The 16,339-nt window shown below is 45.4% G+C and overlaps 2 protein-coding genes across 4 annotated transcripts in view; one reads left to right on the top strand and one right to left on the bottom strand.

Moving 5' to 3' along the window:
- Nucleotides 1-16,339, bottom strand: part of FBXW8 (F-box and WD repeat domain containing 8) — a 142,106-nt gene that overhangs the window by 18,613 nt on the left and 107,154 nt on the right. The window lies entirely within an intron of this gene.
- Nucleotides 1,762-5,466, top strand: LOC128776983 (60S ribosomal protein L39-like). The gene is made up of 2 exons (XM_053901917.1): nt 1,762-1,785; nt 4,992-5,466. Exons 1-2 carry the CDS (start codon nt 1,762-1,764, stop codon nt 5,208-5,210), a joined length of 243 nt encoding a protein of 80 aa, XP_053757892.1. The 3' UTR covers nt 5,211-5,466.

Genomic DNA, 16,339 nt, shown 5'->3' with positions numbered 1-16,339 from the left:
ATAGAGGCAAATAAGGTATCCTTGATCACTAGACAATGTATTCATCATATTTGAACATTTCTGTGCTATCTCTCCAGCAAAAAGAAAAAAAAGAGGATTTATGAGGAATCTTTCTAAAGAATATTTAAGGCTTTTACTAAAAAAAAAAACCTTAGTAATTCAGTGAATTAACATGAAATGCTTGCTATGCATTATTAACTGTTGTTAATACTGAAGATACACCCTTGCCCAAATTCACAGTTCAAAAGCCTCCTTGTTCACCCACACTCACACACACACACCCTCCCTGAACATGCATTCTATTCTGTTGGTCATGTGGTTAAATTTATTGAACTCAGAAGTTTTAATGTTAATATTTTGTAGATAGATTCTCCTCCCTTCTCACACACATGAAAATGAAATGTGCTCTTTTTCTTCTCAACCTATACGATTACCAATTATCAGGATACAGATTCTTATTTCAGCACTGAGAGGCTGTGGGTCTCCACCTTGAAAACCATGATCTCTTCATCAACACACACTTCTAATAAGTGAACCTTTGGAAATGCTTCACAGTTTAAAAAAAAAAAAAGACTAATATTAATTAACTATTGTGAGCAGCACCTGAAAGGGGCTGAAAGGAAAGAGGCAATTTCAAAATTTAAACCGCCTTCCTAATCACAAAGACTACAGAGAGCAAGCTAAATTTTATTTTTATTTTCACGCAGTTGAAAGTAAGTTTGAGAAAATTCCAACAATTTTAAATGAAAACAATTTCAACAATTCTAAAATATCCAAAAGAAGTTCTTCTTCCAAGTAATATTGATTAGAAGTAATCAAATCTATCTATAGTGAGTAACCTAAAAGTTGCATAAAATCCATTCCTGGAAGGATAAAAACAATTCAAACAGCAACCTCATGGTCTCTCATAATTTCCACACTTCTGTATCATAATAGAGCTTTCAGTAGAGTTGTTAGACTCAATTTCTTTTTGTTTTTATAATAATTCCACTTCCATCATAGGAAGGTAGGCCTTAAAAGTGCAAAGGTCCGTGGTAAACCTAAGAATTAAAATCTGGTATTGAGTTCATCTTTACTTTTTCTAGTTCATTTTTGACAAGTGGATAGGTCATCTCTGAGTGACACAGGGAACTCTGATCCCTCTCCGGAAAGACTGCAAATTCATCATAAAGGCATCAAAGTTCATAGCGAAGAGTCAAGTATTTTCTGAAATGTTTAATAATTCAATGAATCAGAATATCCAAAGAGTACCTTTACCATTAGGGTTAGTTAAAGACCACAGAGATTAGAAAACACATTACCCATCTCCGAGGCGGTTCTTTCCATGTTAAAAGTCCCTTAACGACCTTTACCATTTCTCCCTCCCTTGCTCGCTCCCTCCCACGCTCTCTCTCTTTTAATAAGGTTGAGCAAATGGGACTTCATTTTATCTGATTGCCACAGACTAGTGAGATTAATTATTCATGCTCACACTCCCCCTCTTGTTAAGACCATGCATTAGACTAATTTTTCTCTTTATTGCCCTAGTTGGGTGAGTCTCAACCCATGGCCACTTGACTCCCTCTCAGAGGTGTATGGATATGCTAGAAAGAAGGAAAATACTACCCAGAGCTAAAATCTTGGAGAAAATGTTCTGCATTCATGTAACCGCCAAATCAATAGATGCTGCTGGGGATTTTTCCTTTTAAGTACCAAGTGAATGTTGCAGAAGAGCCTACATAGTGATTACAGAGCAAATTTTTATTTTAAGAATTATCTACAATGACCAACAGCTATTTTGCAGAGGTAACTATAGGATGTGCAGTGTTACAGTCGCAGGACACTGGGTGGCCCTCCCTGCTCTTTGGCTTCCAGGCAGATCGAGAGGGCACCGGATGGAAGCAAACACCATAGACAAAGAACTTCAGCAGAAAGTTTTTTTCTGTGTTTTTTCCTCCTCTTCGTAAAAACCTTAAAGTATCTTCATAAATCCTAGTCTTAGAATCCAAACTTTAAATTCTGTCAGCTATTCAGATGTCTTTGAAATTCTTTTCTTAAAAAAAATTGTTTTCTGATTTCAAACGTAATAGATCTTGTAACAAATTCTAACACAACAGAATTAAATAAGGAGTGGTAACCTTCTGTAGGTCAATCTCAGAAATAACTACACTTCAGCAGTTCGGTGTATATACCGCTAGACTTTTTCTGACACAGGTCTGCCTTGCCTTTCTACATGTGCGTGTGTGTGTGTGTGTGTGTGTGTAAAACTGTTTTTTCCCTGAATGGGATTATTATTTTATAACTTGTTTTTCCTACTTAAACAACAGGAGAGTCCTTTCTTCATTAGTATCTATAGGTAAATCTTGTTCTTTTTAATGCCTGCATAGAATTTCTTATGGATGTGTAATTTCGTATTGATGGCTATTTGGGCTGTTAATAAATTTTTAGACAAAATAACGTACTTCGTTACTGCAACAAATATTATCAATCATCTTCTTTGCAGTCGGTACTGGAACGAACAGGGACGGTGGGTGACACGTGGAGGCCTCAGCCTGCTGCCAGCTGCAACAAGCCGCCTCTTCACCAGCTGGTGCACGGCCACCGGCTGTCCTGCTCCTCGATATGTGGGACCCGCCTCTCTGAGGAGACCCACCTTACAGCCACGTCCTGGCATCTGGTGTTGTAACGGCAGGGGCGGCAGGGTAGAATCAGGAAGTGGGGGGCGGCCACGGGGCCAGCATCTGGGATACCCCGGTGTGACCCGGAACACTCAGTGTGCCCAGGACTGGCCTTCCAACCAAAGCGTGAAGGCAAGAGCTGACCAACGGCTACCGTCCCTGCAGTGGGCGAGGCCCTTCACCCACCTAGTAAGAAGTGAATATCGCACGGCAGAGGTTTCCTAAATGTGGGCACGCTGTTACCTTCATCATGAAACAGCACCCAGTTGCATACAGGAATCACCACGAAGAGATTACAGAGCCTCGCGGTCCCCGACTTTTGGTCACACACTGATGAATGAAGAAAGGAACTCCGTCTGTGTTTAGATTTTAGACTTACCAAAACAGTAAGTCCTCCTCATACACTTCTGTCAAAGGCATCACTCCAACACCCACCTGAGCAGCTGGCTGGCCTCCACAGGACCGCAGCACTGCCTCTCCCAAAAAGTGAGGAGTGGTCAGAAGCCTTCCTTAGGAGACAGCGGCATTTTCAAAAGCATGGTGAATTAAAGATCACTTGTCTGCTGCGTGGGGGAGGGACAGAGAGAGAGGGAGACAGAGGATCCAAAGTGCGCTCCGGGCTGACAGAGAGCCCGACATGGGGCTTGATTCCACAAACTGTGAGATCACAACCCGAGCCGAAGTCAGATGCTTAACTGGCTGAGCCGCCCAGGCACCCCCTCTGCTGCTATTTTAAAAAAGGGAAGAGACAAGGAGAGCGGAAGGTTGGCAGATGCTAGGCTGAGAGGGTCCAAGATAAAAGGCATGGGGGTGGGTATTTGAAATCTTTGGAGATGACAGTCTACCTACTTTTCTCTATTGATTCCCTAATAACCCGCCCCCACCACTACCACACATACTTGGCTCTTCTGAGGGGAGAAAGTCATGGTAAGAAGCCAGATTCTAGGGCATAAAGCAAACAGTCCTCACATCCTCTCCTCTTCCACCCCAAGGAAGCTTATTTTGTGCTCTCTCTGTGCCTTTGGCAGAGTTCATCTCCTCTCGTCGGTAATGAGGGTATTTACTGTCTACACGCTTCAGCTGCTGTTTACGAGGTGCCGTCTCGAACGGCACGTCAGCTTCTTTCTCTCAGACCCGTGGTTCTCAAACACCGGAAACTGGTTCGGCCAGGCCGGCTGAGGCCGTGCTACCAAGCGCCATGCCACATGCCATAAAACACTGCCTCGGACTCAGACCCTAAGTTCCTTAGGGAAGAAATCCTATCATTCATTCCTGCAGCACTGATCAAGGGCCCAGCATGTGCTTGGAGATGAACTGACTGGTACATCGGCAAATCTGGTAACCACAGTCTAGTTCACGACAAATACGCAGATACACCTTTTTTTGCTTGATGCATTCCCCCATTTCTGGATGCCTAATCCCGTTATTGGCTTATACAAAGAATTACTTCATCCTACTCAAAACAGAAGGAGGTTCCACAGATCCCTCTCCAGACCATCCAGATTCTAGAGCACTCCAACTGTAGCCAGGCTAAGGTTTTCTCTGACAGCGCAGCAGACTAGAATATGGGGAAAACCCTCCTGTTTACAAACACTGAAAATGCTGCATAAGATTCAGTCTATTAAATATTCCTCAAACATTCTGTTTAACTCCTGAGAAATCAGAGAAATTCGGAGGAGCCAAAAACGAAGAGGGCGCTAAAACCAGAAAAGGAAGGGGCGCTCATGTCAGGGGCTGCTCTGAGGATATCTGCCAATGTCAGGAGCCCGGGAGCCTGGGGAGACAGGAGGCACGGTTTCTGGCCAGCACCAAGTGGAAACACCAGAACCGAGATGTCTGCCTATTGCTGGGGCCCTCGTATGGACCGGTACGCTCAGTAAAAATCAGACCAGTGGAGAAGCCTATCCATTGGCAAATAGAGCCTCTCTGGAAACTCGTGTCTGCCTCAGGTTCAGCTCAGTGTGGAAACTGTTTGCCCCGGGTCTGCCCTCACCCAGGTTCACAGTTTAAATTTATACTACCTGTAAGGCCCAAAGCACCTGGGTGGCTCAGTCAGTCAAGCGTCCAACTCTTTGATTTCAACTCAGGTCATGATCTCTCATTGGCGGGATAGAGCCCCCCCCCCCCCCCCATAGGGCTCTGTGCTGACAGTCTGGAGCCTGCTTGGGATTCTCTCTCCCTTTCTCAAAAATAAATAAATAGACATTTAAACTACTTGCAAGGCCCCAAAGCCCCCTGGCCTGGTAATTGAAGTATTTTCAGGTTGGTAACATGTCTCCTGGTAGCTGGCAGGGTCTTCTCAGGAGGAAGATCCTCTTAACCCAGGCCCCTTAGGAAACCTACAAATTGCTTTCCTTTTCTCCACCATTGTGGTGTGGGCAGTTGACGGTCGTCTCCGTGTCTTCTCACAAGACTTTCCGGGTCAAGCAATTCAGGGCCAAGGAACAAAAGCAGAATCATCCTATTCCCCAGTGGATTCAGATGAAAACCGGTAATAAAATCAGGTACAACTCCAAGAGGAGACACTGGAGAAGAACCAAGCTGCGTCTATAAGCGATCGCACACGAGATGGCACACACATTAATGCTGCGTGAGGCCCCATGTCCCTCCCCTATCACTCTGTAGACATCCCTACTACCTGAACAATAGACCTGTTTTACCGGGGAAATGATTTTTGTCTGTTACTATGGCTCTGCACCAGTAGGTTGGCTCAGTAAGAAATATGTGAGACCTTTTGATTGGAAAAAAACAAAGAACAAAAGGAAACCTACAAATCAAGATCAGCCAAATACAGCTCATAAAAAAAAAATCCCAAGGCGGGGTTGGGCAGGGGGGAGAAAGAGAGGGAAAGAAACCACAAGAGACTCTTAAGGACAGAGAACAAACTGAGGGTTGATGGAGGAGGTGGGTGGGGGATGGGCTAGATGGGCATTAAGGAGGCACTTGTGATGGGCACTGGGTGTTGTATCTAAGTGATGGATCACTGAATTATCCTGAAACCAATATTAGTATGTTAACTAAAATTTAAATTAAAAGTAAAAATAAATAAATAGATAGATATTTATGAGGCTCAAAAAAAAATCCCAACTACAGAAAGGAACAACTCATCAAAAATGAGAGGTAGAAAACAAACTGATTAGACTTCCAAGGATATCAGATGTTTATTAGATAAAACAAAAAAACGTATGCTGAAAATGTTTATAGAAATAAAATGGTGAGGAGTCAAAAGCATCAAAGAAGCCTCTGCAAAAACAAAACAAACAGAATTTCTAGAAATTACAAAGGCAACGGACGAGCTAGAGAATTCAAGTCCAATGAATTCCATGAACTGGAGACAGATTTGAAGACGTCACCTAGAATGCAACACAGAGAGGCAGAGATGGAAAATGTGAGTGAGCAGCGCACAGCCCCGAGGAGAGGACAAGCTGGTCCAACACACATCTGCCCTGAGTTCCAGAGAGGAAGAACAGACAGGATGAGGGAGAGGAAAATTTCCACAATGGCTGAGAATGTTCTACAACTGGAAGGAGGAAGCACAAGAGATCCGATGGGAAAAATAAAAGTGCAGGCACACCTAGAGACATCAGAGAGAAACCACAGGAAAGTAAGACTGGGAGGAGGAAGAGGCCTGAGCACAATGACCGTGAGACTGACAGCCAAGCTCTCAGTGGACCCAATGGAGTCCAAACCAATCGTCTCTCCAAAGGGCTGAGTGTAGAGGACTGTCAACCCACAGTTATAAAGGACCAGCAAAACTACCTTAGACTGAGGCCAAAAAAAAAGAGGTTCTTGGGGAAAAATACAGAGAACTCCTGCGCCTAGGAGACCCTCACTAAAGGAACTTCTGAAGAGTATATTTTTGGAAGGTGGAAAATCATTCCAGAAAAAAGGTCTGAGGTGCTGGAAGGAACGCCGAGCAAAGATTCAGGTAAATGTGCTTAAAAGTACGCAAATACCGATTATCCACAATAACACTGCCGCTCGGGGTTAAATAAGTAGTTCAAACTGCACGTGGTCCTTATTCCAAACAGACAAGTGCCACGGGTCAGGGCACTGCACCACGGCCACAAAGATGCCGGCTGCCCAAGGGGACCCTCTGGCACTATGGTGTGGAGTGGACCGGTACTTCCTGGAGACCTGTGCTGTGTTTGGCACCATGGGAGGGAATGAACGCGGATCTGATGAAAGAATGAGTGAGTGCTACACATCTCGGCCTGTGTCTATCGATCCCGGGCCCACGGCACACCGGCCTACAGTAGAGATCCGCTCCGTGCATACAAATGAACACATTAAGTCCATTGGCTTTTCCACTCATGGCAACGTATTTAGCTGTTTCATAAGTGGGAGGTACAGTTCGTTCAGTACGGCTCTTGAGATACAAAACTAGTAATGCCCATTTAAAACAATACAAAAGGTACAAGAGAAAAAGACTTCTCAGTCTTTGGGGTAGAATTTACTCATGTAAATGACCCAAGCTGCTGTCCTGACCCAACATAAATATGGCCTGCAAAAACGTGGTTAAAATTTCACTACAAAACAATGCAGGGCCAGCATATACTCACATGCAAAGCTAAGTCAACAGCCTCTATAAATTCACAGATGAGCTAAGATTAAAAAAAAAAAAAAAAAAAAACGAGGAGGAAGACAGACAATTGGGGAGGGAGGAGGGACCTAGTGAGAAAAGAGTAAATCATACACAAAACAGCCAATAAAAAAATAAAAAAGCAGTTAATATACATGAATAATGGATGTCTGATTTAAAAGCAGTTTACTCCGATATGATGTAATTTTTGACAATCAGCCAGAGAGACTATTTTGTAAGTCCTTGCCAGAGAGAAGTCAGAGCGTGAGGCTTGGTAACACAGCGGATCTGTGAACATGTGCAAAATGACTTTCACCACCAGCCCAAAGGTGACTGTCTGTTGGCAAACAGAAAGTTGCCTCTCAGGTGCACTTAGCAGCAGCAACAGCAAGACGTGAAGCTTGAAGAAACGGACCCCCGACACGAGCGCAGGCCCCCGAAACGTGGCACCCCCTCCACGGTCTCCATGACATGCTCCTGGCACGGGCCACGCTCACATGCAGCACAAAGGGAGCAGCAGCCTGGGCTGCTTTCATGTTGAAGTTTTAATTGGAGTGACAAGCCCACAAGGCCAAGATATTTCAGAGATGGGACCGTGTTGCTGAGAGTCGCCAGGCGCTGGGTGGGCAAGGCCCGTGTGCGCTCCCCACCAGCACGTGCCAATGCACCTGCAACCCCCGCTGTTCCAGGACTGGACCCTGCCTGGGAAGGCACTGCCAATCACCGTGGTCTGTGCCAAACGCAGGGGCTCTGTGGCGCGGGCAGATGTCTACAAAGGACCAGAGCGAGGCCGAACCAACACCTATTATGACCTAAACCCGAAAGCAACCCAGAGAGCAAGAGTAAGCTCGGGTGAAAACGCAGGCAGATGTAACCCACATCTCTCTCTCTCAGCCCTGCGTTCACAGATGCTGGAAATGAGAAAGGCAGGTCTACTTTGTGGAGTGAGCAGGATACAGCTCCCTGCTTTGCTTCAGGGCTCTCTCTAGACAATCTCTGTCCTAGTGCTAGAATAAAGAACAGAGAGGTGGCCACAAAGAACCGGATAAGGGGCACATAAAATCAACAGGAAATGTTCCTTGTCAGAGCATTCAGCCCAGTGAAGAGATTACACTGGTTATACAAACGTCTAACCGAAAGCTGAAAATCCTCCCGTCCTCCTGTTATGTCCCAACACGCCTCATGGTAACAAAGAGCACAGCCAGTTTCAAAGCCCTTCACAAATATTAGCCACATGTAACTGATCATAGCCCCCACGAGAAAGAAAGTTATTACATCTCTCTCACATAGGGAAGAAAAGGGAGGCTGCAGACTCTGAAATGAATTCTTCAAAATGATAGGCAACTGAGACGTTATTTTTTCAATAGGAAGATTACAAGTGAGACGATCATCACGTGAAGGTATCTGTAAGCCTACGGACTCCACATCGCTCCTGAAGTTCAGGCTATCACACTGGCTCGGTTCTCAATTTTCCTTTGACGAGCCTGGAGACTTCTCGTTTGGCCCCAGGCTAGACTTGACAAAGGCTTTGAAGGGGGCAGACAGGAAGAGTGGGGCTAAAATCAGATCACAGGACCAGGACGGCCGACGGAGGAGGCCAGCAATCGCAGTGAACAATCGGCCTTTGGCGTAGGGCAGACAGTCCACCCCGCCAGTGCGGTTCACGACTGCACCCACACGCATGAGCTTAGACGTGTTCTGTACATAAGGGATGCTATACATAGCAGCTGTCGATAATAATTCTGATATTCCTTTCATATAAGTCCTTTCAGAATATTCCACGTGATTCTCACAGCCACCAAGAGGAAAACAGACAAATACTACTGCTACGTTTCATACGTGAAGAAACTAAGGCCTAGAAATGCTTGAATAGCTTGCCCCAATTACACAGGTGACGACAGTAGCCAAGGACACGGCAGGCAGAGCCCATCCTGTCCCATCCCTACATCAGTGTCTGCCACCATATCACAATGCCTTTCTGGATTCCAAGAAAAATGGTGAACAATGGCTGACGCTCACAGCGTTCTCTCAGGTGCAAAAGCCCACCGTGACGCAGTCTCTCACCCGATCCCCACAATCCCATATGGTGGGTATTATGCCTTTACACCCTGTACACACGCGGAAGCGGAGGTGTGGAGGGGTCAAAGCATCTACACAGTGACGAGGTTTGGGGACCAGGATTCAAACCTGGGTGGCGGGCCTCCAAGCCGATGCTCTTTAAACCTCTGCCCCAGGATGCACAAGAGTACGGCCCCCGGACGAGTGGCATCATAGCCCTCGCTAGACATGCAGATTCTCGTATTCTCCCACCCCAGACCCCCCGACTCAGAAGCCTTGGGGCAGGGTGCAGAGGTCCATATATTTCTGTGTCCCCTGGCACCTGAGAACCCCTGCACTAACCTATACTGCCTCCCAAGCCAAAAATGAGTCTCCACCAGGACGGAAGTGTTACTCAACTATAAATGCTCACTTCCTACCTCCCAGCTGATGCCAATCTGGTTAAGAATCGTGCTGGGCAGCGACAGTACCAAAACGTGAGATTTACACCCACGTGCCACACAAGTCAGAGAAGAAGGGTATGCACTGAGAGTCAGACATCAGTAAGGCTCCTTCTGGCAAGTGGGACTCTGGACGGACCTTCCCTGAAAGGACGTGGGGAGACCGGAGGGGAAGAGGGAATGCTACCGCTAGTCAGTAACATGGCGTATTCTGGATCGAGTTGGCCTGGCTGGAGCAAGGGGCTCGTTCTGGAGGTGTGGGATGCAGGACGGAAACCCGACCCCCCCAGGTCTTGAGGGCCAGGCTGAAGGCCAGCACCAGGGCCTTACCCACAGTCCTCAGCACGCAGCCCTCACTCTGGTAAAACCAGACAGGGACCATGAGGAGGTAGGCTGACAGGTGGTATAAGAGGCAGTGGTGGGGAGAGGGCAGAGACAAGGGAGGGGGGCCTGGGGAGCAATTACTTTCATGTCATTTTTGTGAACATGAGACAAGAGTTCACACCCCAAGGAAACACTGCAGGGCAATGGGGCCACCCAGGGGAGTAGATGGAGCCTCAGCCAGAGGTCCTAACCTAGAAAGGATCTGGATATTGAATTTGGTCCAGATCCAGCCAGTCGGTCCCTTATCAATGGACGTTTCTGGAGCAGGAGAGCTGAGCAGAGGCTGGGGCCCACGCCCCAGCAGACCTACTTTCTGCCTGCTGAACAGTTCAGAAGATTTCTGGCCTCGGGTTTTTTTTCTTTTTCTTTTTTCTTTCTTCCTTCCTTCCTTCCTTCCTTCCTTCCTTCCTTCCTTCCTTCCTTTGAAACAAATAGTTACCATCTTATAATTCTGTAGGTTGGAAACCTACTGTGGGTCTCACTGGCTAACATCCAGGTGTCACCTAGCTATGTTCCATGCTGAAGCCTAGGGAAGAATCCGTTTCCTTGCCTTTTCCAGCTTCTAGAAGCTGCCCACATTCCCTGGCTCTTAGATCCCTTCCCTCCGTCTCAACCGGGGGTCGGGACCTTCTCATGTGACATTACTCTGACCTCCTCTCCTGCCTCCCTCTTCCACTTTTAAGGACCCTTGCGATTACACTCGGTTCCACCAGATAATCCAGAACAATCTCCCTATTTTAAGGTCAAGAGATTGGCAACCTTACTTCCATCTACAGCCTTCATTCCCCTCTGTCATGTAACCTAACCTATTCACAGGTTCCAATAACTGTGGACGTTTGGTGAGGGGGGCACTCTTTTGGATTCCTGGCCTCATTTGAACACACTGTAAACCTCATAACTCATCTCAAATTCCTTAATGTGGAATACGATCAAACTTGGACTAAGCTAGAGTTTTCCTTTACCCTGCAAATTAGTAACACACAGAGAGAATGCTTAGAAGAATAACTTTGTGTCCATTAGGACTCATCTGCAACTCAATAATTTATCATTATTAACCCACTCTAACATGACGCCTTGTAGGAGACTGAAGAGCTGAGTGAATGAATAAATCATATTCCATCTATGGAATGAATAAAAAGCAAAGTTCTCTAACTTGTAATATTTTGTTAGGCTAGTCCAAGCTGCTATGCATACTCGAAAACAGTAAAATGTCGTAAGTGTTTTGAAATTCCACTCACACAGGTCATCTGTGTGCCTTCTTTTTCCTACTCTTTGCCAAGCTACCCATCAGTTTCAAGCGTGTGTGTGTGTGTGTGTGTGTGTGTGTGTGTGTGTGTGTCAAAAGCATGAAGCCTATTCTACGGTGTTATTGCTTTTACTTCTAGGGCAAAGACAAACATTTCCAATAGCCACCCCTTGATCTTTATTAACTTAAAAAACAAGCTAATTTTTAACCTTAACAAAACCTAGTTGTTGCTTGGGCTATATTTACTTTAAGCCTGGTGTGTCACAAAGTAACCAAAGCCATAACTATTTGTGAGGTGAAACAAACACAAAGGTCAACTCCACGTTCACGCTCTTCCATGGGTGCGGAATGGTAAACCAGGACGGAAATTCCATGTAAATGATCAGGAAAGCCATTAGAAAAATCAGGCCCTGTTAATAGATCTGTAGATCTTCTTTGGATAGGTGAAGGGGATTAAGAGGTACAAACTTCCAGTTGTAAGTTATGGGAGAAACACAGCACAGGAAATGTAGTAATACTGTAAAAACACTGTATGCGGACAGACAGAATAACCGAATGTACAGACCTGTTAAATCACTATGTGGAACACCCGAAACTAATACGACACTGCATGTCGGCTATATCTCAGTTAAAAAAGAGAGAGAGAAAATTAGGCCCTAAATAAAACTCTAAGCTAATTCAAGGGGCAAAAGAGAAGAAAGGCAACGATGATTATATACATCTTGTAATCTTGCTTAGAACTTCAAGAATGCTGGTCAATGTTTTTAAAACTTCCAAAATGATACAAATGTCACTGGTGTACAAACATCAAGCAAATGTGATCAAAGACAAAGATGTGCGAGACACGGCGCCAGCCCTCCAGCCCTCTCCGATAAGGCTTTTGACACAAAGGGACTCGGCATTCACATTAACTTACTCCAGTAGTTCTGCAAGAAGCTAAGTGGGTCCATCCCTTATCTATTCTAAATGTATTCTTCCAGAACAATTTTCGGGACAATGAATCTTGGGAAGCACCACAGACTGCTATTACTACAAGTACGGCCCTAGCCCAGCCCCGCACCAGCCCCGCACCAGCCCCGCACCAGCCCCTGGGCCCCTGTGTTCCGGCCGGCCCGCGTCACCCCAATGCTGCTCTCCCCCCTCCCAAACTCCCTCCTCCAGGCCTGATGTCTCTGTCTGGACTTGCACCTGGCCCAGGCTCTCCTGAAGAACTCCCACTTGACCTAAAGCTGGGGGGAGGGGGGGAGGCCAAGGAGGAAACTGACAAGTGCTGAGCACCAGCCATGTGCAAAGCCCACCACCTGCCTTTGCCAGGTCTTTTCCCTTTCTAAACGGGGAGCCTGAGGCGTGCAAGTGACCCGCCTAAGGTGTAACTGACTCCAGAACCCTTGCTGAGTCCCCAGTGGTTACAGAGCTTCTTGAATGGAGCTGAAAACACTTTCCCCTGTACTTCCTTTCTCCGACTTTGTCACTCCCTCTCAGCAGTGATTCAGGACCGCTAGAGACCCTCAAGCCCTCTTAGCTTCCGTGAGCAGCAGTACTCCCAAGAAATGCAGAATCACCTGCCATGGCTGCACAGGATATCAGAGGCAGTCTCGAAGGTCTCTAAAGTCAGAGGTTCTGTGCTCTGTCCTGAGAAACCCCAGGGCTAGGGAGGTGCTCCAAGGCTTTCACGACATGTGAGTATTATTATTAACAATATAGAACAATTATATCACCTCCTGACACCATTTTAATACTAAAACGTGTCCAAAATGCATTTGGGTGCTTTTTGGTTTTTCTTTTTCTTTTTTTTTCTTTTTCTTTTTTTTTTTTTTTTTTTTTGCATTTGAAGGTCCAATCATCCTCTATTTATCTGTAGAACTTTTCATTACCCTGAAATTCAACAACATCAGGAAGAGGGCCCCCACAGGGCCTCGGGTCCATTTTGATGAGGTGAAAACCACCTTTAGGTTGCTAAGTTGTTGGTAAGGCCCGCAAGGCTGTAACCCCCCATGTAGATGTCATGTGTGATTCATCTGTTTCCAGTGCTGGTCAGAAATTCAGCTTTAAGGTATGTGTGCGATAAGCAGTCATTAACAACGGCCGCAACCGCAACAGCAAAAATGATGGTCAGCCTCACTCGGGAACCCAGAAAACTGGTCTTCAAGAGCTATTTTCTTAAATTTCTCCAAGAACAAAACATACAGATATAGTTAAAGCTTTCAAGGTGAGACTGAAAAGAAAATTGGCCATTTACTTTGTGAACTTTAAATTTTAAATCAGTCATCCTGCTTGTGAAATACCAAGCTTTTATTCTCTGCAATAGAACCTTGAGCAAAAAATGGACGTCCTATTCTGGTGTAGGTATGGGAGAGCAGCGCCCGAATCCACAGGCGCTGTGTTTCTGATTCCGAAGGCTCTCTCAGATATTTCAACTTGTGATGAGTACAAGCAACCAATCCAGAGTCTTTTCACGTCCACGTACAGGGAATGATTATCATAGGAGACGTTAGCAATTATTTTCCAGCGTGATGTAAGCTGAGGCAGCAGGGCCAAGCAAGCGTCCTTGTCAAACATATCCCAGCCTTCTGGATTACTTCACTCGCATCTCCCTGATTAGGATGCGCGCCGCATGCTGCTTAATACAATCTGCCATCGAATGCCAAGTACTTCAGAACTAAATTAGGAAATATGTCCAAATACATAGAATGACGCTAAGAGCCCTAAGTGGGTCTCTCTCTTTCCTTTATGAGGCATGAGGCTCATCATCAACATAATGCTCTTAAATGAGGCAATTCTATCTTCTAACCCTCTACCTCTGAGAGCAAAATTTAATTCAAGCAGCAAAAGAATTAATAAAGATAATATGGTATCATAAATACCATTCTCACGGAGGAAGTATTTTTGACAGAGTCAGGAAATGTGAGACATACAAACAAATTTTAGAGGGATGTTAACAGAGGTGACACTGATTTTTACACGGCAGCATGATGGAGAGGCCAGAGTAATCACAACCACATCTTTTTTCCTTCAGTCACTTGGCAATGGCTACCTTTCAGGTCATCGATGCCAATGAAGGTAAGAGCCCAAGAAGGCGGTATCAAAACTCTGGAACCCCTAAGTCTGGGGATCCTTGCACACAGGCAAACCAAGATGTACTGGGACACTACTCTCTCTCTCTCCGAACCCTCCTACCTGAGCCGGAAATAGCTGAACAACCAGCTGTGTTTACAAGCCTTTTCTTTTTAATTTTTTAAAAAGCTTATTTATTTGTTTTGAGAGAGCACGTGAGTGGCAGAGGGGCAGAGAGAGAGAGAGAGAATCCCATGCAGCGGGGCTCAATCTTACGACTGTGAGATCACGGCCTGAGCCGAAATTAAGAGTTGGACACTCAACCAACTGAGCCACCCAGAGGCTCCTACAAGCCTCTTCTTAAGACTAAATACATTTCTGCTATGTTCCGTGTTTCACTGCCTTAGGAGACTACGTGTAGTAAGAGGGCTAGGCTCTTGACAAGTGCCAATTTGTTGAAGTCTATGCAGAATGCCGTTGTCAAGCTCCAATGCCAGGAACACGACTGGTGTTCTGTAACTCTCCGTGCCGAACACACGTCCGGCTGGCTGGCTAGATGTGTGAATGGATGGATTTGAACCGTTATTACTTGATGCTCAGACAGCTGTGGTGCCTATAAAATGCTAATGTGATCATCATACGGTGCAAGGATGTTCTCCTGCTAAACAAAAATAACGCCTCTGGAATACTTCTACAGGTTAGGGAAATTCTGGTTGCTGACTCAAATTCTGTGTCAGTATCTGGACTTCACTGTCCGCTTTGATCACAGTTAACCAATAACGGATTATAACTAAACCCCAGTTCTGTATCAGTAAAAACGAAGATAAACCAAACTCTCTGTTCTCATAAAGCTTTCATCTGAATCCTAAATATACAGGCCAGAGGCACAGACACAAACCCCCCTGTGTATATAGCTCCAGGCAAACTCTACCGGTAATGGTCTCGCATCAACCTAATAAAACGTGCTGGGCCACATGCGGCCGGGCCACAGCACAGATGTAGCCAAAACATGGTACTCACAAGCACGGTGACACCGAGCATCGCCCATGAGACTGTTTGGGAATTATGATAGTACGATATAGGATAGCAGGAGGACACTAAAATCTCACAGCGTCACCCATAACATGGCTTAATTCACACAGAGATATCACATGACAATTTCAATTCCTAAATGCAGGTTTTTCTCAGGAAGCAGACAATCCATTAAACGCAATCAGACGGAAAGTGCTGCCTCCTCAAAAATGAGGGAAGTTTCATAGGGAAAGCCTGGCTTCCCTCACGTTCCCGTGGGCGGCACTTATGTCGGAGAAACAGCCCCATGCAAAGTTATTACCAAACTACGAACAACAACCGACTCTCCACCCACACAAGTGATGGAGGGTTTGAAGCCGCACTCACAAAATATTTGGATGACTAATGCTACCGTCAGATTTCGAAGAGGTTGTTAAACACGCTCTTGTAGCAAATTTATTTCCACTCTTCATTTTAAAACCCCGATGAAAAATACCGGGTAATCACTTATTTGAGGGACTAGAAACTTTTAAAAATGGATTTTCATAAAATGAATAGATTAATCAGCTGATTCTTATAATCAATGCTTTTAACTGGGTTGAAAAACCCAAAAGGCATCCCAAACAGCACTTTCTTACATCGATGTTGAAAGGATGCACCCGGTCTAAATTTGAGCTCAACACTCTGCCCCTTTGCTGGTTTCTCAAATATATCCACTCACGTAAGTCAAAGAGAAAGAGGGCCTGTTTATGAAAAATTTATTAAAGTATGACAAATTTAAACCAGGCTACTGCTAAATATAACTATCATCTCACTACGCCGAGAACTTGAGAAATAAATGAGAACCAAAGCCTGAAAGTATGATGGATGAAAAGTCAGAAAGCAAACAGTCTCTCTTCTCTCAACA

The sequence above is a fragment of the Panthera pardus genome, unplaced genomic scaffold (genome assembly GCF_024362965.1).
Source record: "Panthera pardus isolate Hobbes unplaced genomic scaffold, ASM2436296v1 HiC_scaffold_15, whole genome shotgun sequence".
Classification (NCBI taxonomy): Eukaryota; Metazoa; Chordata; class Mammalia; order Carnivora; family Felidae; genus Panthera; species Panthera pardus.
Note: the sequence above shows the minus strand (reverse complement) of the source record. Positions and strands in the feature narration are given on the sequence as shown.

Coding starts and splice junctions, on each gene's coding strand:
- LOC128776983 (XM_053901917.1), top strand. CDS start 1,762: ATGACCAACAGCTATTTTGCAGAG. Junction 1,786..4,991: donor CCAACAGCTATTTTGCAGAG/GTAACTATAGGA, acceptor CAGGCCCCTTAG/GAAACCTACAAATTGCTTTC.